The following is a 24,789-nucleotide window of genomic DNA, read 5'->3' as shown; positions in this document are numbered from 1 at the left end:
TTGATTCCCATATCGTACAAACACATTCTAGAGACACCCCTGGTCCACCTTTATGGCGATATCTCGAAACGACGTCCACCTATGGAACTAAGGATCACTCCTTTTCAAAATACTCATTAACAGCTTTCATTTGATACCCATATCGTACAAACATATTCTAGAGTCACCCCTGGTCCACCTTTATGGCGATTTCTCGAAAAGGCGTTCACCTATAGAACTAAAGCCCATTCCCTTTTAAAATACTCATTACCACCTTTCATTTGATACCCATATCGTACAAACACATTCTAGAGTCACCCCTGGTCCACCTTAATGGTGATATCTCGAAAAGGCGTCCACCGATAGACCTAATGCCCACTCCCTCTTAAAATGCTCAGTAACACCTTTCATTTGATACCCATATCGTACAAACAAATTCTAGAGTCACCCCTGGTCCACCTTTATGGCGATTTCTCGAAAAGGCGTTCACCTATAGAACTAAAGCCCATTCCCTTTTAAAATACTCATTACCACCTTTCATTTGATACCCATATCGTACAAACACATTCTAGAGTCACCCCTGGTCCACCTTAATGGCGATATCTCGAAAAGGCGTCCACCTATAGACCTAATGCCCACTCCCTCTTAAAATGCTCAGTAACACCTTTCATTTGATACCCATATCGTACAAACAAATTCTAGAGTCAGCCCTGGTCCACCTTTATGGCGATATCCCTGAATGGCGTCCATCCATAGAACTATGGCCTACTCTTTGTTAAAATACTCTTTTAATACCTTCCATTTGATACACATGTCATACAACCACATTCCAGGGTTACCCTAGGTTCATTTTCCTACATGGTGATTTTCCTTATTTTGTCTCCATAGCTCTCAACTGAGTATGTAATGTTCGGTTACACCCGAACTTAGCCTTCCTTACTTGTTTTGGTTTAGGTTTTGTATTGTATGTCCTGGTGAAGTTGCAGCTAGTTTGGCAACCATAGATGAATGGATTTGCAACTCTTTGTTTCGAGAGAGCGCTGTCAAAATGCACATTTTTGTCAATGATGACACTCCAAACAAAAATGAATAGATCTGAATATGGGAATTTTTGACACATTTCGGTGATTTTATAGTTTCAATCTATATATAAAAATGAAATGATGTTCGTTCCTGTCCACGTTTTGGGGCCGATACGACGCCGATTTTATTCGTTCTTTTTCTTAGTATAGGGATCAAATAGGGGAAGGTTTTTAGCAAAAAAAAATTTTTTTTAATTTCTAGGGTTTTGAGATATAGGTCAAAACGTGGACCCGGATAACCCTACGATGTGTTTGTATAATATGGGTATCAAATGGAAGTTTCTGATGAGTACTTTAATATGGAGTACTTTTCGTACCCCCAGGTGACTACGGTCTCGAGATGTAGGCCAAAGTGTGGACCAGGGTACCTCAAGAATGTGTTTATATAATATGGATATCAAATGAAAGCTGTTGATGAGTGCTTTAGTACATAATGATTTTTCGTACCCCTGGGTGACTAGGGTCTCGAGGTATAGGCCAAAACGTGGACCCAGATACCCCTAGAATGTGTTTATACAATATGGATATCAAATTCTAAGTTGGAAATTTTTTTAAATTCCTGTTGAAGTGACGAAATATAAATCGGTCGACACAGTTACAGATGAAGATCAAATTGTGAATTATCCAATTGAATTTCTAAACTCTTTACAACCACCTGGAATGCCTGCGCATATATTAACTTTGAAAATTGGCTCACCAATCATGCTTCTTCGGAATTTAGACCCACCAAAATTGTGCAATGGAACCAGACTTTGTGTTAAGAAATCGAAGCAAAAATCATCAGCGGTAAAAGCAAAGGTGAAGATGTGCTCATACCACGGATCCCGATGATTCCTACAGATTTGCCATTCAGTTTTAAGCCTTTACAGTTTCCTGTACGCCTTGCTTTTGCAATTACAATCCACAAAGCATAAGCACAATCACTTAAATTTAGAGAGTCCATGATTTTCCCATGGCCAGCTATATGTTGCTTGCTCTAGAGTTGGAACGCAAAAAAATTTGTTTATTATCTTTTCACCGAACGAAAAAACCAAAAATATTGTGTAGCCATATGAATTACAATAAGATACAATAATAAAATGTTTTAAGCGAAAATTTCACCAAATATGCGTACAAAATTCAATTCAATTTACAGAACAATAAACTAAATTATCAACAAACAAAACAGAAAAAATAACGCAAAACTCATTTGTTTAAGCGACTTAAACTATGACTTTGTTTTCTTTCGTTTGTTTCATTAGCCATTGAGTGCGTTTGTAATTCTCAACTTGTTAGTGAAATATTCTAAAGACATTTTTTATCCCAAAGAGGGGTTTTTCAAAGCAAAACAAGGTGGCTCATCCCGCAGCCAATACCTTGGAGCCACCAGTGCTCGCCCCCAATAAATAAATACAAGGTGTAATAGGGGTTTTTCAAATCAAAACAAGGTGGCTCATCCCGCAGCCAATACCTTGGAGCCCCCAGTGCTCGCCCCCAATGAATAAATAAAAGGTGTAACAGGTGCATAGCAACCTCCCTCTCTAAGTAAAATAACATACAGTCCATTAAAATAATAATTTATAAAATAAAAAAAGATAATAAATTAAAAAAATGCTTGCTTGCAGTGGGCTTTGAACCCGCAACCCCAAACGTGTGAGTCGGGTACGTCATCCACTGTGCCACGGCTCATACGCCTACAAGCGCATCAAATTACTCCCTTATAACTCATATTAAACTGCTCGCCCTCAACTGCCCCACGCTTAGCTATCATTCTATCTCGGGCGTTACAACGTACGCTGGGTATAGCTAGTCATTTAATAAAATGATAGTCGAAAAGTATTAATTTCTTTAAACTTATTTTACAATAATAGGACTAGTTAGAGTTAAATATTAACAAATCTAAGTAAAATTTATATTTTGATTATATTAATTAGTCAAATATTGTAACGCATTTAACTCACAGTGAAAACCAAATATTCTTATGAAATTTTGAGTAGTCGGACCTAGGATATAACAGTTAACATCATTTAGTGGATAGGGCTTATCTTACATGTCTGACGTTCCAGGTTCTGTGATCAAAACGGACTGGTTACATCGCGACTTCATATTTACAAAACATGTTTTTAGTGATAACTTTTGAATGGGAAATAATATTTACCCTCCGCCTTCGAACTAATAATATTTACACTAAAACAAGTATTTTTATCCTTTTTCCCATAAGTTTTGAACGCTATTCTACAGTTGTAGGTCAAACTAAAGTTTACCGAAATTTTTGGCCCGTTTTTCGTTTTGGCTGGCACATTTTTTGTTCTGGCACCCGCTTCAGCTGGCGCGGGGGATTTATCTGTGATTGTTGCCAGCACAAATTTGAGATAAATCCCTCGTGAGAGCGAAAAAAATGAGAGCGTAAAGAAATGTTTCGTATCAAGTCATCTTTGTCGGCGACTTCGTCTGCATATTTGTTACGGGGTATATTTGTGTGTACAGGAACCCAAATTAAAACTATTTTCGGAAATAAGTCTATGAGTATACTTCTAATAGTTTGGGGTAGAATACGTTGTTGTTTACGTTTTGGATGGCTTTTGAAGATGAGGGGGAGTCTGAGTATATGGCGTCTTTTCCTCTCTTGTCCTTGGTTGTTGTTGTTGTTGTAGCAATAAGGACACTCCCCGAAGGCCTTGCGGAGTGTTATCGATGTTGATGGTCCTTTGCCGGATGCAAATCCGGTAAGTTCCGGTACCAAGCCCGACCATCTCGGGAACGATTTGTTATGACCACATGCGACCTTATTGGCCCTCCCGCCCTCCCACTCCCTAGATTCATGAGGAGATTGGGATCGCCAGAGCCTCGGCTGTTAATGAAACAGGATTCGCCACGGATAGGTGAGGATGACAATTGGGTTTGGAGAAGCTATATATTGCGCTGGCAACTTGTAAGGATTGCGCTACACAACCCCTTGAATCTTGTATTTTATCGCCTCTTATGACAGGCATACCTACCGCGGGTATATTCTGACCCCCTAACCCGGGGACTTGTATTTGGTGTAATTTATGGCAGATAAATTTACAAGTATTTCCGCGGTGTATACCATTGTGTATGTTGTGTGTGCGTGCTCCGCCTATCACACCGAATGCCCCGGTTTCACACCCCGGGCAAATCAACATCAAAATTTTAGAAATAAGGTTTTTCAATTAGAAGAAAATTTTTCTAAGCGGGGTCGCCCCTCGGCTGTGTTTGGCAAGCACTCCGAGTGTATTTCTGCCATAAAAAGCTCTCAGTGAAAACTCATCTGCCTCGCAGATGCCGTTCGGAGTCGGCATAAAACAAGTAGGTCCCGTCCCGCCAATTTGTAGGAAAAATTAAAAAAGGAGCACGACGCAAATTGGAACAGAAGCTCGGCCTAAAATCTCTTCGGAGGTTATCGCGCCTTACATTTATTTATTGGATAAGCTTGTGTTTATCATTCGCGTTTGGAAATTCCAAGGTGGGAATTTAGTTTTTAGGTATTTTACGGGTTTGAACGGTAGGTCAAATTTTTTGCATGGTGTTATAATATTTGAAATAGTTGAGCTAAGCTCTTGTGTTTTTTTCATCGATTTGTAGTTTTTTACGATTTTGTGTATGGGTAACTATTGCTTAGGTTTTTTGTTAGTTTATTTGTTATTTTTTTTTCTTTTATCGGTTCGGAATATCCTTGCTTCGTATAGTATATTATTGATCTAAGTAGTCCGATATGCTCCAAGGGCAGTGCTGCGTATAATATAGTGTTTAGTTTTGTTAACTGGGATCGAGGTGCGTTTTCGTACAGGAAAAGGCGAAAGTCCAGCTTTGAGACAATTAATTCTTTGTGTTCTTAGTGTTTTTGAATTGCAATTTAATTTTAAGCTTGATATACATTTTATGACGTTGAGTCTTTGGGTTAATGACTGTTGTAGGTGTTTTATGTGGAAGTTCCAATTGAATTTGTTGATTAGGAATACACCGAACAATCTTAGTTCATTAGTGTTCGATTTGTACGTTATCACTGTTGGTCGTGCTTGCGCTTCCGAAAAATGTGTAGGTGTTTACTTTTGTTTAAAGATATAAATGCTCCTGAATAATTGGACCATTCTTGTATTTTGTTGAAGAGATCGTTGAGGTTTATACTTTGGTTTTTGGTTTTGTTGTGTTTTATAAAGATGTGGAAGTCATCGACATATGCACAGAAGTTGATTTGTTTATGAATGTTGATGATTTCACTAAGTTTATTGTAGGATAAAGAGTAAGACGGAGATGGGTGAACCCTGGAGTATTCCGTTATGAATGCTTTGTATGTCGGAGTATTGTTTGCTGACTCGAGTCACTATCTGTTAGTCATAAAGTTAAGGATGTAGTTTTGAATTTTCGGGCCTACTTTCCATCTTATGAAATTGACTGGATTACATTATTTTCCGATGTTGAAGACTCCAACTGTTATGAAATTTTTAAGCATAAGATTAATGAAAATTTGCAAAGCACATATCCCTGTTCCTAAAAAATACAAATACAAAGTTCCTTGGCACACCAAAGAGCTGTTAAAACTTAAAAATTTGAGAAATAAATATTTCAAGAAGTTCAAGCTGTCAAATTCTGTGACTCATAAAGAGATATATCTACGTTATTCAAAGCAATTTAATTTTTTGAAGAAGGATCTTAAGCGTAATTATATTCGTAAGTTTGAATCGGTTTCGCGAACTTTGGTTCCCCAATAAATCTTGGATCATTAACTTTAACGCTTGATGATGTTGAAGAAGGGATCCGACAGCTGAAGACATCTACAAATACTGATGTTGATGGGTTGTCATCATATCTTTTTAAAAGTTGTTCTGCATTTGCTGCCACTCTGCTGCTTCTGGTCAATAAATCACTTGTGCGGGGACAGTTCATTGATGCCTGGAAGGTAGTCTCTATTAATCCAGTATTTAAAAGTGGCAACAAGAATAATATTGCCAATTATAGACCAATAGCTAAGATATCCTCCGTATCAAAATTATTTGAGACTATTGTAAAAAATGAGATTTATTTTGCAGTAAATAGGTTTATCTCCATTGAACAGCATGGTTTCGTAAAAGGTCGTTCAACGGTATCAAATCTGGCAGTGTTTTCGGAATATTACATCTCAGCGTTTCAAAACCGACTTCAAGTTGATACCGACTTCAAAGGATTTTGACAAAGTAAGTCACAAAATTTCAATATTGAAACTTAGAGGTCTAGGATTTCACTTCACCCTTTTAAATTGGTTTGAATCCTATCTTTCGTGTCGTAAATGTAAGGTCGTTGTTGATGGGTTCTCATCGGATTCGTTCATTGCGACGTCTGGAGTTCCTCAAGGTAGCATATTGGGGCCACTTCTTTTCATTATCTTCATAAATGATATATCCAGTTGTTTCAAGTACACTAATTTTCTTTTGTATGCTGATGATTTAAAGTTGTATTCGTCAATTACAAGTAAGCAAGACGTGTCGAATATCCAGTCTGATGGTGTAAACGAAATAAACTAAATTTAAATATTAAAAAATGCGCACATGTCTCCTACTCTAAGTCTCGCTGTCTTCTACCTACATCTTACAATATTGATGGGCTTCCACTATCCACTTTAAGTGAAATTATCGATCTTGGTGTTGTATTCGATTCCAAATTTCTGTTTCACAGTCATTTGAGCTACGTAATTGCAAAGGCATATTCAGCACTTGCATTCGTTTTGGCTTTGACTTTTCTGATCCCTACACTTTAAAATTGCTGTACACCTCGCTTGTACGTTCTAAATTAGAATACGCTGTTTTTATCTGGAGACCATACTATGAATTTCGTATTAAGAGGCTTGAGCGAGTTCAAAAAGTGTTTGTCCGCTTTGCGTTGCGGTCCTTAAACTTCAGAGACCCGATTCCTCCATATAGGAGTCGTTGTTTGCTTATTAGCTTGAAGTCCTTAGATACTAGACGGTCCATTCTGTCCCTCACTTTTGTGTTCGACTTAATAAGTGGATTAATTGACTGTCCCTTCTTGCTTGAGAGAATACGTTTTAATATCCCGCAGAGTTACGGAATCACGATATTTTCTGGTTGGGCTTTGTTAGAACTAATTACGCAACTAATGCTCCGATTTTTAGAGCTTTGAAATAATTTCATTAGCTTATGAACCCTGGAAATCTTGATTTTTCCTCTACGAAGGATGTATTTAAACAAAGATTAAATGAACTTTTTCTTAGCTAATTAGTTTTTAAGTTAAAATAATAAAGGTTATTGTTTTTTTAAATACTTTTTCTTCTTGTAATCTGTGTGAATTTTTTATATTTTCTAGATTAATATTGAAATAAATAAATAAATATAAATAAATAAATAAATAAAATAAGGGATGCGTATTTTTTCTTATCGAGAGAGTCGGTAATCATGTGCTCTACATATAATAGAGCTCAGTTATCGACTATCCTCTTTTGAAACATGAACATAAAAGTTATACATTTTAAAGGTTTAGTTAAGCTCTTTGTATTAAAATTTTAGAGGCTTTTTTGCTTGTTGTTGTTGTTGTTGTAGAAGTTCTTCGTTCGACCCATCCAATAGGTGCGACCGATCACAAATTTTCATCAATATCCTCTAACGGGATTCCAAGGAAACTGTTGCTGTTTCAACAGGGGTGGACCAAAATGAGAGAGGTTTTAGAGGCATTGGTTCCACATTACAATTAAAGAGATGGTTGGAGTCATGTAGGGACACATTGCAAGCAGGACATACATTTTGTATGTCGGGGTTGATTCTGGACAGGTAAGAGTTTAACCTGTTACAGTATCCAGATCTAAGTTGAGTTAGAGTGACTGCGTTTCCCTAGGGAGAGCCGTTCCTCTTCTGCTAGTTCTGGGTATTTTTCTTTAAGTGCTGGATTCGCCGGGCAATTCCTGGCATAGAGGTACGACGCCTGTTTGTGGATACCAGCTTGTGCTTTTTTGCCTCATTCGGCTGATGCCATATTTTCTCATAACGTTTACGGAGATGACCCCTTAGGCCCCTGAGAGGCTACACCTCATCAATAAGATGTCTGTTGGGATGCCCAGGTTTCTGGTTTCTGGTTTGCTCAGCATTTCATTTCTCTCCTTAATGGGGAGTACGCTCGCCCCATTGTGTAGGTGGTGTTCTGGGGACATAAGAAGACAGCCTGTAGCGGTTCTGAGGGCAGTATTTTGGCAGACCTGTATTTTCTTCTAGTGAGTAACCTTTATGCTTGGCGACCATATCGGGGACGCGTAGCATGCAATCGGCCGGTCAATTGCTTTGTATGTAGTAATGAGCGTTTCCTTATCCTTACCCCAAGTGCTACCGGCAAGAGATTTGAGGATTTTATTACGGCTGGATTTTAGGAAGAATTGCATTTGCATGCTCTCCAAAATGTAGATCCTGATCGAACGTCACATCCAAGATTTGTGGGTGTAAGACAGTTCGTAACGTGATGCCATCGACGTGGATGTTTAATATGGTCGACATTTGGCGCGTCCACCGATTTGTTCGGTGACAATGTCAGGTCTCGCGAGGTGAAGAAACTGGAGAGATCACGGAGGTAGCTGTTTATTTTGTTACAAAGCACATCGAAGTGTGGGCCTGGGCCTGTGACCATTATTGTGCAGTCATCGGCGTAGGAAACAATAGTGCCTCTTTTAGTTGGTGAAGGTAGTTTCGATATGTAGAAATTAAACAGAATTGGAGATAGGACACCACCCCTGTGGCACCCCTTGTTTAATTCTTCTTGGTTTGTATGTTATGTTCCTGAATTGCTTGACGATAAGACAGAAAATTTGCGGTACACCTTTTGAGACTTGAGGGACGGGATGACACTTCCATGTCTTGCAGTAACGTGTCGGGCGATAAGAATCTCCTATGTTAACTGGATTCCCAGGCTTTAATATCACAACCACCTTGGCCATTTTCCATTTCGGGGATGACAAAAGTAGGCAGGGACAGGTTGAAGACATGCGCTAGATAATTAAATGCCTCTTTGCCTAGTTTTTTGAGCATCGGCATAGCTATGCCGTCTGTGCCTACTGCTTTAGATGGTTTAGCATGAGCGATGGCATCTTCAACCTCTTTGCCGCTGATGGTAATTGGGGACGCGCTGTATTTATGCTTGTGTGCGCAACTGTTGGCCCGCCGTCTGACTTTGTCAACCGTTTCGCATGCGACAGCACTTTATCGCCAAAGGAGATGGGGATGTTGTCATTGTGCTTAGACGAGTTGGATAGGGACTTTACGGTTGACCAAACCTTACCTACACCGGCAGAATGGTTACAATTCTTTAAGTGCTTCTCCCTTTTCGCCCGCTTTTGTTCATCCACAAGCAATCTGATACGTTGGTTTATATCCCTTATTTGGGGGTCGCCGGGGTCCACCTGTCTTATAAGGTCGCGTTCTCTCGCTAGAGTTGCGGCCTCCGCCGGAAAATGTGGCCGGATTTTCGGAATTCTTCCGGCGGGAATATAACGAGCCGAAACGAATTCAGTGACCTTGCGGAAAGCACGCTCTCTTTGGCGGACATCAGTCGGGATAGGGAGGGCAGCAGAGATATTGTCAGTATAATATTATAATCATCCCACTTTCCTTTCTTAAAATTGATGAGAGTGCGTTTTTCAGTGGTGATTAAGTCAGCAGCTCGATAGAGCGAAAGGAGTATGGGTAGGTAAACAGATGCCAATGTTACCATCGGTTGCCAGTTGACGCAGTTTACGAGTCCTACGCTCTGGCGAACTGTGACAGCTTCTTACCTTACGAGTGAGGGCGTCTCAGTTTATCGTGCAGAACATCGTTTCCTTTATTTGGTCCGCCACCATCTCACCCGTGATGTTCGCCTGTAGGTGCCATAGATCGTGGTGACAGGAGGGATATAGATGTTGACGATTTCTGAGCTTACATCGCCTGACCCGACAAATCCAGGACACTGTCCCTTCGGCCGATGTCGGGATCAAACATATTATATTGCACTGAGTGGTGGGTAATAAAGACAAGGTGGCCTCCATTTCCGCTCTCGCAATCTTTTCTGTAGACGTTATACCCAGAGCAGGTGAGTTGCCGTGAAGACGGGGGCGGGTGCTGATGCTCGGCATTGCTACCGACTCTACTACGGAGACAGTACTTATGAGTGGGAGAGGCGGTATGAGCTGGTGGCGCCATGGGGCGAGAGCAGCAGCGGGCAGAGCTGGGTAGTAATGATTACTTTAGACATTACAAGGAATGCCAAAAGTACATGTTGTTGTTGTTGTATTAACAGTGCTTCGCCCCATTCAATGAGCACTACCACTCAAAAATTGTCATCAAAATCCTCTACGGGAGTCCAAGGAAACTTGCTGTTTCAATAGGGGCGGACCATAGGGAGATGGGTGTTAGAGGCGTAGGTTCCACATTACAATTGAAAAGATGGTTGGTGTCATGTGGGGACACAACACATGCAGGACATACATTACGTATGGCGGGGTTGATTGTGGACAAGTAAGAGTTTAACCTGTTACAGTATTCAGAACGAAGTTGGGCTAGGGTGACTCGTGTTTCCCTTGGTAGTATGCTTTCTTCTTCTGCAAGGGTTATTGCAAGGGATATTGCATATTAATAACGGGGTTTACCGGGCGCGTCCTGACAAAGGCGTTTACAGATTCTGTGTGGATTTGGCAAGGGCCTGCTTATGCTTGCCTGGATCAAACGGCTGTGTTGGCAGGTGCCGGATCTCGTCATAGTGCTTTAGGAGATGTTCCCTTAATCCCCGTGGAGGCGGTGCTAAATCAAGCAGTGGTTTGCTGGAATGTCCTGATTTGTGACGATTAAGCAAGAACTGTTTGTTCAGCATTTTGTTGTGCTCTTTAATACTGAGCTCTTTGGCCTCACTATGTAGATGGTGTTCGGGAGTCATAAGGAGACATCCGGTGGCAGTTCTGATTGCAGCATTTTCACAGGTTTGTAGCTTTTCCAGTATGTATTTTTAAGACCAGGCGAGCAGACTGGTGACGCGTAGCTCATGAGCAGCCGGCCAATTGCTTTGTACGTGGTTAGCAACGTTTCTTTATCTTTTCCCCATGTGCTGCCGGCAAGCGACTTGAGGATTTTGTTGCGACTCTGTACTTTAGAAACAATATCTGTGGCGTGAGCCTTGAAGGTTAGAGTATTATCGAACGTTACCCCTAAAATCTTTGGGTGACTGACAGTCGGTAGTGTGACACCATCGACGCGTACGCCCATATTTGCGACATCTTGTTCCTTCCACGTCGTAAACAGGGTGGCCGTGGATTTTGTCGGTGATAGTGCCAAGTTGCGCGAGGTGAAGAATGCGGAAAGATCGGGGAGATAGCCGTTTATTTTAGAAAATAATTCATCAACTGAAGGGCCATGTCCTGTAGCCATAATCGTGCAGTCGTCGGCATAGGAAATGATTGTGCTCCTTCTGGTGGGGAAAGGAGTTTTGATATGTAAAAATTAAACAGAAGCGGGGATAGGACACCACCCTGTGGAACCCCCTGTTTAATTTTTCTAGGTTTAGAAATTCCGTTCCGAAATTCAACTGGTGCCTGCCGACCACTCAGATAATTAGCGGTCCATTTTTTAGACAAGCGGAAAGGTGTGAGCCTTCTATGTTTTGGAGTAACGTGACGTAGTTGACTATGTCAAAAGCTTTTGACAGGCCAAGTGCCACGAGCGCCGTCCTATGATGGGGTTTTTGCTGATTTAATCCGTAATTAATCTGAGTGTTAATTGCATTGAGCGCGGTGGTGGTGCTGTGCATTTTACGGAAGCCATGTTGGCGCGTGGCCAGGCCAAGATTTGCCGTGAAATGAGGGGGCAAAACGGTTTCCTATTCTTAGCTACTGGCGAAAGGAGTGATATCGGTCGATAGGGCTCGCCTTCGTTAGCTGGTTTGCCAAGCTTTAGTAGCGGGATTATCCTTGCCATTTTCCATTTTTCGGGAATGACGAAGGATTCCAGTGACAGATTGAAAACATGTTGTGAGGACCCAAATCCACCGGCTTTGGAGCCCACACATTCGAACCTACAAATATTTATCAAAACTCATTAAAACGTGTATAAATCCTACTTGAATTACAATGAATTTATACATATAGCATGTAAAATGTACAACATTCATGACAACATCTAATTTCTTCGTTTAAATAATTGTCTCTGCCAGCATACGGTAAATATTTTGGTTGAACATTATAATTTCCACAGATAACCCATAACCGGCTGGAATTTTAAATAATGCTGGGAATACAGCAATGCAATAAGCAACACACATAAGCCCCCATTGCAAGAACACCAAAAACATACAAACATACGTATACCAAGCCATTGCGACCAAGCACAGCAGGCATTAAGGCGAACCTTCGGGGCGGACATCGCACAAAGAGAAACGAAAAAATGCAATGTACTAGGAAGCGGTCACGTTAGCATACCAACAACACAGCGTGGGTACTAGACATAAGTTACCTACGAAGGACAACCAATTCGTCGACAACAACAAGACCCAATAAGCAAGCAGCAGAGGGAAAACAAAAATAACTATGCTAGCTAACTGGAGATGCGTACCAACGAACTCACATGTTAGGGGGGGCAGTATAAGAGGCATTTTTACATACGCAATTTGGAGATAAATACTTATAATGCGATATATGGGTAGAATAATACAGTTAAATGTAAGATACCTTAAGTAAATACATATAATAAGTAAAATTTATTGTTGTAGGATAACTGTCCACCTGCGCGTGGATAAGTATAAAAGGGCGACAAATTTCGCGAATTGAGACAGCCTGCTAACGCCTTGTTTAGCGGTGAATGGGACTCCTGGGATTTTTCCATCTCACGAGTTCTTTATTTTAGCAACTTTGGGGGTTTTTCCAACCCCATCGTTAGAGGGATTGTGGTGGTTTTTCCACCTCCGCAACCTTCAGAAAGAGCAGGGTATTCTTAAGCTATATACTCGGTGGGGGTTTTACCAACTCCACCGACTGGGAGGAAGTGGTGGTTCTCCACCTCCACTTTCTTTACGAAGTAGTCTGAGATTTTTAGTTTAAGCGTAGTCCCGGTGGGGGTTTTCCCAACCCCATCGGCGTAGAACCGACGGTGGTTTCCCACCTCCGTCGCCATAGCTTTAAGGGTAGTTTGAATATTTCGGAATAAAGAGTTTATAACGTTTCTTTTTAACAACAAAACGGGATCTTTCTCTTTAAAATGAGACAATAGGGATTCTTCTCTAATTCCACAGGGATCCTGGACGGACTGAGCATACCCCGGCGCAAGGAAAAGTCCGTCACAATGTGTTAGGTATTTTATTCCCTCATCCCCGAGGTGTTTAAGCATTGGCATGGTTATTCCGTAGAGGCCTATAGACTTGGATGGCCTGGCCTTACGGATGGCTGTTGCAACCTCTGTGGGGGTGATGGTAATGGGTAGGACGTTGTGTTTATGTTTATGGGCTCGTCTGTTAGCACGGCGTCTGGCTTTGTCTACAGAAGAATGGGAGTCAGAGATGGTTGAAGGCGCCTTGAAGGATATAGGTTGTTGTTGTGCTGTCCGATTGCTGCTGGTGTACCTGGTGTCAATGAGTTGGTACTAGTGTTTTGGCAGAAAGGTGCAACGAATATGCCGGTCGGACGATTTCCGTTTGTAAGCCCAGAGCATCTATGAAGGTGGCATAGGCCAACGCATAAACTGCATTGGACCAATGCCGCGATCATAAATACTCTGAGCTGGCATACGGAACACACGGTGTGGGGGACAAAGAGTTGATGACTCCTTCGTAGACGGAGTACGAGTGTCGGAAAGGGAGGGGAGGGACGGCGGTAAAATATTGTGCTCGGCATTGCTACTTCCATGCTACGTATATTGTAGTGATGCGTTTCAGCGGCCGCGTTAGGTGGAAGCGCCGTTTGGCGTGAGCAACAGCGGACGCTTGATGTGGACTGCTGAGCAGCTCGCTGCTAGAAAGCGGCGGAGGTACGTTTCAGAGTAAACCGCGGGAAGTCCTTGGACGTGAACAGCAGGGAGCCACAAAGGTTTTAGAGAAACTTCGGGGGCGACGAAGGTTGGGCTCTAACCCAGAACAGCCCGAACGATGCAACCATCTTTTACACGTGACACACAGACAAGAGTATGACCGTCTAAGATTACTCCTTTTCCGACATTTGCAGCAGAACCACAGCCTTCTCGGAGCAGGAGGGTATCGAGCAGTCCAACTGCAAGGAGCTGCTCCGAGGATTACAATTTGTGGGAGGGACGCAACAAATTATATGGTGTTACACTGGGGTCGGGAAAAAAATCCCGAGTCGCTCCAGTACGAAGAACCGGCTGCCGTCGGAAGCGGCCAAAAGTACATGTAATGGGGAATAGACGGTGATTAATGTAATGTACAATTTTCCAATTACTTTACTAGGAATACCAAAAGTAATTAATAATTTTGCATTCCTCAAAGGAATTGCAAAAGTAATTAAAAAATTCTTAATGTAAAAAATATTTTTGCGATTCGAGCGGTGATTTTATGAGGCCATGGTAACTCCTTGGACCATAAGAAAATGTTTGCAAAAACAAACACTGTCTTCTATGTGAACTCATTTCTCCTTGCCACATATGGGTATGGTAAGATTGTATTACCGTTGTTTGGACTTGCTGCGACTGAGCGACTGGCCAATTTCTTTGTACGTGGCTAGCAACGTTTTTTCATCTTTTCTTAAAAGCTTCGATGGCACACGCCCTGAAGGTGAGAGTGTGGCCGAATGTTACCCCTAAGATCTTTGGATGACTGACGTGACGTGAACGTCCAATATTCCATGTCGAAAAACAGAGTGGCCGTTGATTTGGTCGGCTAGGTTCAGATAATGTGCAATCTATATTTTCATACAAAGGGGAAAGGGTGAACTTCTATATCTTATAGTAGGATGCCGTGGTTTGTGTTTATATTCCTCTCTGTTTGCACGTCATCTGGTCTCGTCTACTCAAGGACGCATTACAAATTGTCGGCAAAAACCCCTCACGCACGTCTTCGAATCCGCAGTTTTATCGCCAAAGGCGATGGATATATTATCATTTTTTTCGGGTTAGACAAGGATTTGACGATTAGCCACGGCTTATCGACACCCAAGAGAGGTTGTAGCTATTTAGATGTTGCTACCCCGCTATTGGGGCCATCTGTCCTACAGGTTTATGCATATTTGTCTTGTCTATGCGGCTGCCCTGCCTCTCGGCTCTGCGTCCTTTCTGCCTCTTGAAAGCAGGCTTGTCGCCTTCCGCTGAACGTTGCCTCTTCATTCTGCCATTTGAAGCTTCTTCCTCCTCGTACCGGTCGCAGTACCGAGGGTTTCTCGCAGCAAACCTTTTGAACTGCCTTCGACCTACTTCTACTGCCTCATGAGTCCATTCCAAGCACTCGATCTCCACTTTTGTTGGGTCGACCACTGCTCCCAGGCATTGGAAAATTCTTAGTGCTGCTCGGTACTGCGACAGGGCTCTCTTACTTCCTCTCCTTCGTACCCTTCTCCGCTCTACTACTCGGTTTTATTTATTTATTTATTTGTTAGTCTACAAATTTTACAATTAATCAGACTAAATATGAATGAATGAATGAATATAAATGCGGATTACAGTGTAAAATTAATAAGCATACATAGTGAGCAAAATTATATTATAAAATATGTATATACATATATTATTGAATCAGTTGTCGGGATGGACTGTGATGCCGAGCAACGGAATTGATTATCAGTGCTGTCGGAATGGACGTGATTTCGAGCAGCTGATGTATATTTAACACACAATGAGTAGGGCTGTGATGTGTGGGAGGTTGGAAAGGACGTGATTCCAAGCCACCCGCCCAAAGTAACTATTGAGAATTAGTGCTGTCGGAATGGACGTGATTTCGAGCAGCTGATGTATATTTAACACACAATGAGTAGGGCTGCGATGTGTGGGCTGTTGGAAAGGACGTGATTCCAAGCCACCCGCCCAAAGTAACTGGAGCAGGTAACAGATTTAGTTTAACATGTGATTTTGAAACACTTATGAGTTCAAGGCAGTGAGTATATATTTTTTTATACTGTAAAGTGTGTCGCAAGTATCAATATTATTGCATTGATTATTGAAATCTTGACACAGACAACGAAGAGGTTCATGCATTTCGATCTACATGTATTTAAATATAGCGGTTGGAAATACCGAGAGGGCCTAAAAGGGACATTAAACATCGCCTCGCTAAACAGAAATGGACTGTTTATCATCTCCCTTACTACCCTGCAAAAATCGTTGGACCATGTCGTCCACTGGAGTACTTACCATTCTACTCCACTGTAATGCAGCGATGGACCAACTCATGTTTCTACGCGAACATGTTGTAAGCCGATCATTGCTCGTTTTTAACGATTGTAATCACTACACGATGTTTATTGGACTGTGGGTACTCCATGGATTACTCTGATGTAATGCGGAGCTGGAGTATATGGTCCGGTCCTAGGACATCGCAATGTTAATTGGACCATATTTTTTGTATGAATTGTAGTTAATTTTGGAGCACTCGCTTGGTCCATAGCGAGTACTCCATACATGCATGCATGGAGTATTAGCGATTTTTGCAGGGTAGTTTTACCATAAATAAAACGCCAAGCATCTCCCTACGGCTCTGTAGTGAAGGCAGCTGTAAAAGTTTTAACCGGCTGCAATAGGGCGGTAGGTTCCTTGATGGATCCCAGGGCAAATGATTTAAAGCAAAGAGCAAAAATTGCTTCTGGCCCGATTCCAATTTTTCGCTAGGAACCTGATAACGCGGGTTCCAGATAATGGAAGCATATTCCAATATAGGTCTTACTAACGATAAAAAAAAGAGTTTTAGTGACATAGGGGTCATTGAATTCCTTTGGGCACCTTTGCAGACTACGGGACACGTCGGGTTTTGAGGTCTAGCCTTCTATTAGTTAGTAAGAAAATGGGGCATAAATCTTTACAAAAAAGTTTGCAGATAATCACAAGTAAAAAGGTTCTGCCAATCGGCCGCTAGAAAGCTTATGATGCACCCTACAAATACGATAAAAAATTACTAAATATAGTATATATATATCATAAAACCCACAACATCCCAATCAGGAGTTCAACCCGATGGAGATCTATTTATGCGTTTTCGAGAAATAACATTTTTGTATTACATATTTAAGTTTTTAATTACCTTATAATCTTGATCGGGAAGCATATTAAGCAAAAAACACACCAAGTTTTGGGGGAACTCAAATTTAAAAGTCCAAAAAATGAATTCTTCCAAAAGTGTTGTATGAACAAGTTTGTCACCTAACGCTGGCAAATGTTTGTAGTCATCTGGGGGTTCGGGACGAGGAAACCGATTCACAGCTTCTTCATATTTCTCACGGTTGGATTTTAAAAAGCGGCCGTGTCTTGTATCCAAACAGGGAGATTCAGTAAAAAATTTATACACCTGTAGTAAAATAAATAAACTTAAATATTATATATATTGAGGAATTTCAATTTCTACTTACATTCGGATTTATTAGAGCACGTGTCATTACTTTTCGCATTATTTCGCCCATATTATTAAGATCAATCAGCATATTAGCGAATTCTTCACATGAGTATGCTGCTAAATTATAGGTTTGAGATGTGGCGTCGCTATGTTCACGAAAGTGCTGCAATAATCTAAAGAGAAGTTTTGGCATGATTGCTTCAGCTACGGCGAGTAAATTGGAAGGAACAGGTTCTTTATTCGCTCGATTATTGATGCCATGATCACTACAAAATCCTTCAGCTTTCATCACAGATGTATCACCACAATCGCAAGCTCCACCTGCCTGTGACAAGAACATGTTAAAATCATGATTGGTGTGATCGCCTTTCTTAAAGCAATCGCGGCAAATCGACATGCAGGGCGAAATACCACATGTACGACATCGATACGCCACGACGTGTGGTACCCAAACAAGGCCACATTTTGCATGGTTATCATAGCTTCGCACTAAAAGAAGACAGAAAGGAGAAAAATATATATATTTAATACGGAGATAGATAATACATTAAAACTTATTATGTTCATATGATGTCTCATCAAAAAATATTACTGAATTACTGAAAAAATTGAAATGCAATCCATTTGAGCAACAAACTGTAAGGATTGGGAAGCAAGCGACCATGCCTATTTGCTGTAAGTCAACGTCTGCTTTTTGAATAGACGAAAAAAGGGCTCGACCATGAACTATGAAAGGACGAAGTGCTTGATCTCATCAATGTTTTTTCTCCGTAGTAAAGATAGCTACAAATTTTGAAAAGTATTATTTGGGGAGATTGTTAACCCCCCAGCGAGTTAGGGGGTCAGAATATACCCGCGGTAGGTATGCCAGTCGCAAGAGGCGACTAAAATACCAGATTCAGGGGGCTGTGTAGCGCAACCCTTTCAGGTTGCCAGCGCAATATATAGCTTCTCCAAACCCAATTGTCAACCTCACCTATCTGTGGCGAATCCTGTTTCACTAACAGACGAGGCTCTGGCGCACTCCTGGTGGATCTTGGGGGTGGGGAGGGAGGGTTGGCCTGAAGGTTTAACGTGGCCATATAAATCGTTCACGAGATATTCGGGCTAGCACCTTAATGGTGCTGTGTTACCGGAGCGTACCGAATATGTATCCGGCAAAGGACCATCACATCGATAACACAACACAACAGATTGTTAACAACGAGAGTACTTGATGTCTAATCTATGTAATACATAAGTGTCACTTGGTTATTGTTGTTGTTGAAACAGTATGTTGATTTAGGGGTTGTTTTCGATACCAACTTCTCTTTTACGCACCACATCTGTTATGTGCTTCCAGGGCTTATAGTAATCTTGCGTAGGTATGCAAAAGACTTTGTGGATCCTTATACGAGAAAATCTCTATATATCTCTTTAGTGCGCTCAAAATTAGAGTATGCCTCTATCATTTGGAATCCTTTATATAGCTGTCACTCAGCGAGAATAGAAAGGGTTCAAAGAAAGTTTGTCCGCTTTGGCCTAAGCTCCCTCAATTTTGTTGACCCGATTCCCTCTTATCTCGCTCGGTGTAAACTCACCAATCTGCAACCACTCCAAACAAGGAGGGTTCTCCAAAAGCTCATGTTTGTTTATGACCTTATCGCTGGCTCTCTTGACTGTCCGCCTCTCCTTGAAACGATATCGTTTAACGTAACTAGTAGATCCGTGCGCTCCTTTTTACCTTTTTATTTGTTTGCTTGTAGAGCCAATTATTTCCAATTTAACCCTATTCTCAGTGCTCTGTCTGAATTTAATAAGCTCTCTAAGAGGCAAAATATTGATTTCTCTATGCCGGAAGATGCTTTCAAATCATCCATTCATATAACTACTTTTTGAAATTTTTATATTTTATTATAAATGTTAGTTTTTTAATAAGCTGATGCGGTCTGATGTGCGCTAGTGCAAGAAAAAAAGATACGCTTTTTCTCCACTTAACTCCCTACGTTTCGCCAATCTCCTTGGCATCCTCAGGGGCAGGATCTTTATTTTATAAGACACAAACAAAGATAATACATAAGAGACAATGTCGTTAAAACATGTATAAGTGTCACTTACATTGAAAAGTTGGAAAAAATGTATAATCTAAAAACATTAAACAATAACAAAAAAATTTTTTAAATTTGAGTCACATAACATAATTTATCTGTACCATCAATGTCAGGTACATTTGTCAGACTGATTTGTTATCATAAACATAACAAATATGCTGCCGCGATTTCGTCGCTATCTTCCTTTTTGTTTATTGTTTTTTCTTTGTTTTTCAAAATATGTAGGCTCTCCAGTGTATATCTTGTTCTCTCTCTTTTCTCTGTGTCTAAAATTCTGGCGTTTTGTATATCAGCTGTATGCGCATGTGTCAGTATATGTTGGGCAAGAGCTGTACCGCTTTTGTTTCTTCTTATATCCGATTCGTGTTCTTGTAATCACACTCCTAGTGGTCTTTTTGTCGTTCCAATGTATATTTTGTTACAGTCGTTGTTCTCTCCTCCGTTGCATTTAATTTCGTATATGACATTGTTTCTATGTTGTGATTCTATTTTGCTTTTGGTTTTGGTGTATACAGTTGAGAGTGTGCAATTTGATTTGTACGCCAGAGATATGTCTTGTTTGTGTTCTTTTAAGTTTTTGTTTAGCTCTTCTGAGAATTTTGGAATATATGTGATGCTGTGGTATCGTTTTGTCTCATTTGTTGTTTGTGAAAGGGTTATTTGTTTGGACTTATTATTCATTTCTTTGGTTTTTTGTTCAATGAGAGTATTTACTAAATGACGCGGGTAGTTATTATTTATAAGCACTTTGCAAATTTTTTCCTTGTTCGATTCCGTAAATTGTTCATGGCTAAGGGTTAAAACTTTATTTATCATATTTTTAGCTGTATTGATTTTGTATTTTTTCGGCTGGGCTGAGAGAAAATTGATTATTCTGCCTGACGCTATAGGTTTCGAGTACCAATTGAGAAAAATTTCATTGTTGTTTCTGTGTATAAGGACATCCAAAAACGGGATCTTTTGGTTTTCTTCTTTTTCCATAGTAAACTGTAATTTGTTATGATATGTTTTTATATTTTATTTTTATTATTATTATTATTATTATTATTATACAGGAGGTGAGTGATAAATCACTGAACTACATTATTTAGGAGCACTAGTAACTATGACCTTCGGCTCGCTTGACAATTCTTACGTTTTTGTTATAGTGATTTTAATTAACATTTTCTGTGCTTACGGCCTCGAAGCAAATATCAAGGCGCACCGGCCTGTGATTTGCTCCGAGCTCATGTGGTGAACTTAAATCTATATTAACTTGATTAAATTTGTCGATATTAAGTATTTTATGACCTTTTCAGTGTTCTGATTTTCAAGTATTAGGCAATCTGATGGTGTGAGGCTTCCAAATATATTTGTTCTGATTTCGGTGAAGTGATGGCATTCGTCAAGCAGGTGGATTACGGAAAGTTGGTCCAGGCAGCAGTACGGGCACGGTGGTCGATTTTCCCCTTTAAGCGAGTTAGTATTTTTTGATTTCTCCAGGAGATATCTGGGGTGCGAATAAATTTCCTACCGGTTGTACCAAATTTGCTGTAATGATGTTGCGAGTTTACTGACAGTTGGGAGCTTAGTTCCTTGGAGTGTGTGTATGCCAGGCGAATCATATCGTCCTTAAGGATCCATTCGGTTGTACAAAGTGGTTCATTTGTTGCAAGTTTGGCTCTCTGGTCCGCCGCTTCGTTGCCTTTGATTGCTACGTGACCGGGGATCCACATGATTCTAGTCGATCCTTTGCACTCTAGCAATTTACACCGAAGTTCGTTGAGTAGGTGGTTTTTTACTTTCGCATTGGTAAGCGAGTTGACTGTGGCGAGGCTATCGGTACATATGACAAATTTACCTGTGGTTCTGTGTGTATACTCCACTGCCTTTAAGATTGCGACTGCTTCTGCTGTATATGTCGAGCAAAAGGGAAGGAGACTGCCCACGCTAATGGTGGAAGAGTTAGAGTCTACAACTGCGTACACTGTTTGGGATTTGGTTTTGGATGCGTCTGTGTAGATGATTTTCCAACCATTGTTTTGTAAGTTTATGGCGGTCTTATTGAAATGTTGTTGGTATACCTCTGGGCTTGTTACGTTTTTCCGATATTTTGCTAGGTTCGACCAGATGAAGCTATATCGTATTTGATAAATACGATAAAGCGTTCTTTATTTTTCCAATAATTCTTTAGCAACTAAAATTTATTTAGAGTGAAAATATTTTTTTCATTTTGATGTTTTACAAAAAGTTATATAAAAAATTGTTTGATAAAATTAAAATAAACAAGTTGTTTTTTAACAAGTGAATGTCCTACATATTTCCCCCTCCAGAGACTTTGTTTAACGATGAAGTCTCGATCTAAAGCGTACATGACGTGGAATACGACTTCTTACATGAGGGTGTATTGGAACACAAATCGTTCGAGGATCTTCACAAATATCAGTATTAAATACGAATGCTGGCTTGAGTCGATAAATTGATATTGATTTGGTACAATTATTAATATTGACGTTAAAAACTTTATCATTTCTGCTCACCACTAGATATGGACCATCATACGGTGACTGAAGACTTTTTAACAGCGTCGCGACGAACATATACATGAGTGCAAGTAGCAAGATCTTTGTGTACGAAAACAGAACGATTTGATTTATACGAAACTTCAATTGGACGCAGCGAGTTCATTGAAGATTTCAGTTGCTTGACAAATTCATCGGAAGGAGACAAATCATTTTTAGCGTCGAAAAAATCACAAGGAAGCTTTAAGGAAGTTCCATAAACCAGCTCAGCAGGACTGGCATTTACATCTTCACGTAAACTTGATCGCAGTCCTAACAGCACAATTGGTAAAATTTCCATCCAGTTTTTAGTGTTGTGACACATGAAAGCAGTCTTCAGCGAACGATGCCACCGCTCAATCATACCGTTGGCACAAGGATGATACGACGTAGTGCGTATTCGTTGAGAACCAAGAAGTTGTGCAAGTTCCTTAAAAAGATTGGATTCAAATTGACGACCTTGATCCGTTGTAATTTTTGAAGGAACTCCAAACCGAGATATCCACCCATGAAATAAAGCTTCCGCCACAGAACGGGCACTTATGTCAACTAAGGGAATTGCTTCCGGCCAACGAGTGAACCGATCAATGCAAGTTAAAATATACGAATATCCATGTGAGGAAGGCAATGGTCCAACAAGGTCAATGTTAATATGCGAGAAACGTGAACTTGGGTTTTCATAACTACCTATCACACTATGATTATGACGATGAATTTTTGATCGCTGACAATTAGCACAAGCTTTTGACCATGTCCTAATATCTTTTTTCAAATTCGGCCATATGAAACGCTGTAGAATTATTCTAGCTGTCGCATTAGCTCCTAGATGAGACATATTGTGAATAGTATTAAAAATGTCTCTCCTAAAACCAAGTGGAATGTATGGTCTTGCATTGGATGTGGATATATCACAAAATATAGGTTTCGACGACGATGGAATCGTTATAGATTTAAAAATTAAAGATGAAGAGCTTGGATTCTCAATTAACTCTTTTAGTTCTGTATCTTCTTCTTGAGCTTTTGCTAACTCTTCATAGTTGATTAGATTCGGAGAATCAATAGTCGAAATTCGTGAGAGAGTATCTGCTATAATATTTTCATTTCCTTTGATATGACGTATGTCGGTGGAAAGTTGCGAGAGAAAATCCAGTTGACGAAACTGCCGAGGCGAAGCTTTTTCAGGTTTCTGTTTAAACGCAAAAGTAAGGGGTTTATGATCCGTATAGATTATAAAATTACGACCCTCTAGCATATAGCGAAAATGCTTTACCGTAAGGTATGCCGCAAGAAGTTCTCTATCATAAGTACTGTAACGTTTCTGGGTGTCATTTAGCTTCAATGAATAGAATCCCAGAGGTTTCCAAACCTCATCAACTTTCTGTTGTAGAACACCACCAATTGCTTCGTCAGATGCATCAACCATAACAGATATCGGTGCAGAATCTATAGGATGAGTCAATAGAGTACCTCGAGACAATTCATTTTTACATTTTTCAAACGCGGATTGAGCTTCAGGTGTCCATTCGATTTGAGATTTGTCATTCTTCTTATTACCTTTCTGATAAATAAGGAGTGGAATTTGCATCTCCGCCGCATGTGGCAAAAATCTTCGGTAAAAATTCAACATCGCAGTAAAACGTCGCACTTCCTTGACAGTTTTCGGTTGCGGAAAGTTTATAATTGCATCAACTTTCTCAGGAATTGGCTGAATGCCTTGAGCAGACACTAAATGGCCGAGAAATGTTACTTTATCTTGTCCAAAATGGCATTTCGCAACATTTACTGTTAGACCATATGACTGAAGGCGATTAAACAATTGCTCAAGATGAAATAAGTGTTGTTCAGAGGATTCAGAAGCAATTAAAACATCGTCGAGATAAGGGAAACAAAAGTCTAACCCTCGAAGAACCTCATGCATGAACCGCTGAAACGTTTGAGCGGCTTACATAAGCCAAAAGTCATAAATCGGAACTCAAATAATCCGAACGGGCCGTTTTTAAAACATCGGTAGGAGCAACCGGAATTTGATTGTAGGCTCGAACTAAATCAATGGTAGAAAAAACTGTCTTTCCTGAGAGCCCATAAGCGAAATCATGGATGTGCGGAATGGGATAACGATCAGGAAGAGTTTGAGCGTTAAGACGACGATAGTCTCCGCACGGACGCCACTGGCCATTTTTCTTTAATACCATATGTAACGGACTTGACCAAGAACTTTTAGATGGGCAACAAAGTCCTTGATCGACCATAAATTGAAACTCTCGTTTTGCAATTTCGAGCTTGTCCGGTGCTAAACGACGAGGCCTTGAAAATATCGGAGGACCTTTTGTCTCGATGACATGTTCAACACAATGAGGAACTTTTTTCTGATGCAACGAAGGATTCGTTAAATCCGGATATTTAGATAAAAGTTTATGATATATGGTTGAACTTACAAGAGCCTTTATCGCTGGTAACTCTCTTAATTCACATAACTTACCGGAAGAGCTCAGACCAGTTTCACAATCTACCAAACAGCCTTCTTTTAAATCCACCAACAATCCAAAATGTTTCAAAAAATCTGCGCCAATTATAGGACTGCTAACATCAGCAATAATGAATTCCCAAGCAAAGGAACGACGTAAA

The 24,789-nt window shown here is 40.4% G+C and overlaps 1 protein-coding gene across 2 annotated transcripts in view; it reads right to left on the bottom strand.

Moving 5' to 3' along the window:
- Ubr3 (Ubr3 ubiquitin ligase) overlaps positions 1-24,789 on the bottom strand; it is a 149,546-nt gene that overhangs the window by 111,691 nt on the left and 13,066 nt on the right. For both annotated transcript variants that reach the window (XM_067786264.1, XM_067786265.1), the window contains exons 2-3: positions 17,551-18,023; positions 17,226-17,489 (exon numbers count right to left, since the gene is read on the bottom strand). In XM_067786264.1, coding sequence (XP_067642365.1) covers positions 17,226-17,489; positions 17,551-18,023 — 737 coding nt within the window. The remainder of the gene's footprint in view (positions 1-17,225; positions 17,490-17,550; positions 18,024-24,789) is intronic.

The sequence above is a fragment of the Eurosta solidaginis genome, chromosome 4 (assembly GCF_040869045.1).
Source record: "Eurosta solidaginis isolate ZX-2024a chromosome 4, ASM4086904v1, whole genome shotgun sequence".
NCBI lineage: Eukaryota > Metazoa > Arthropoda > Insecta > Diptera > Tephritidae > Eurosta > Eurosta solidaginis.
This window is presented reverse-complemented; position numbering and strand designations above follow the sequence as displayed.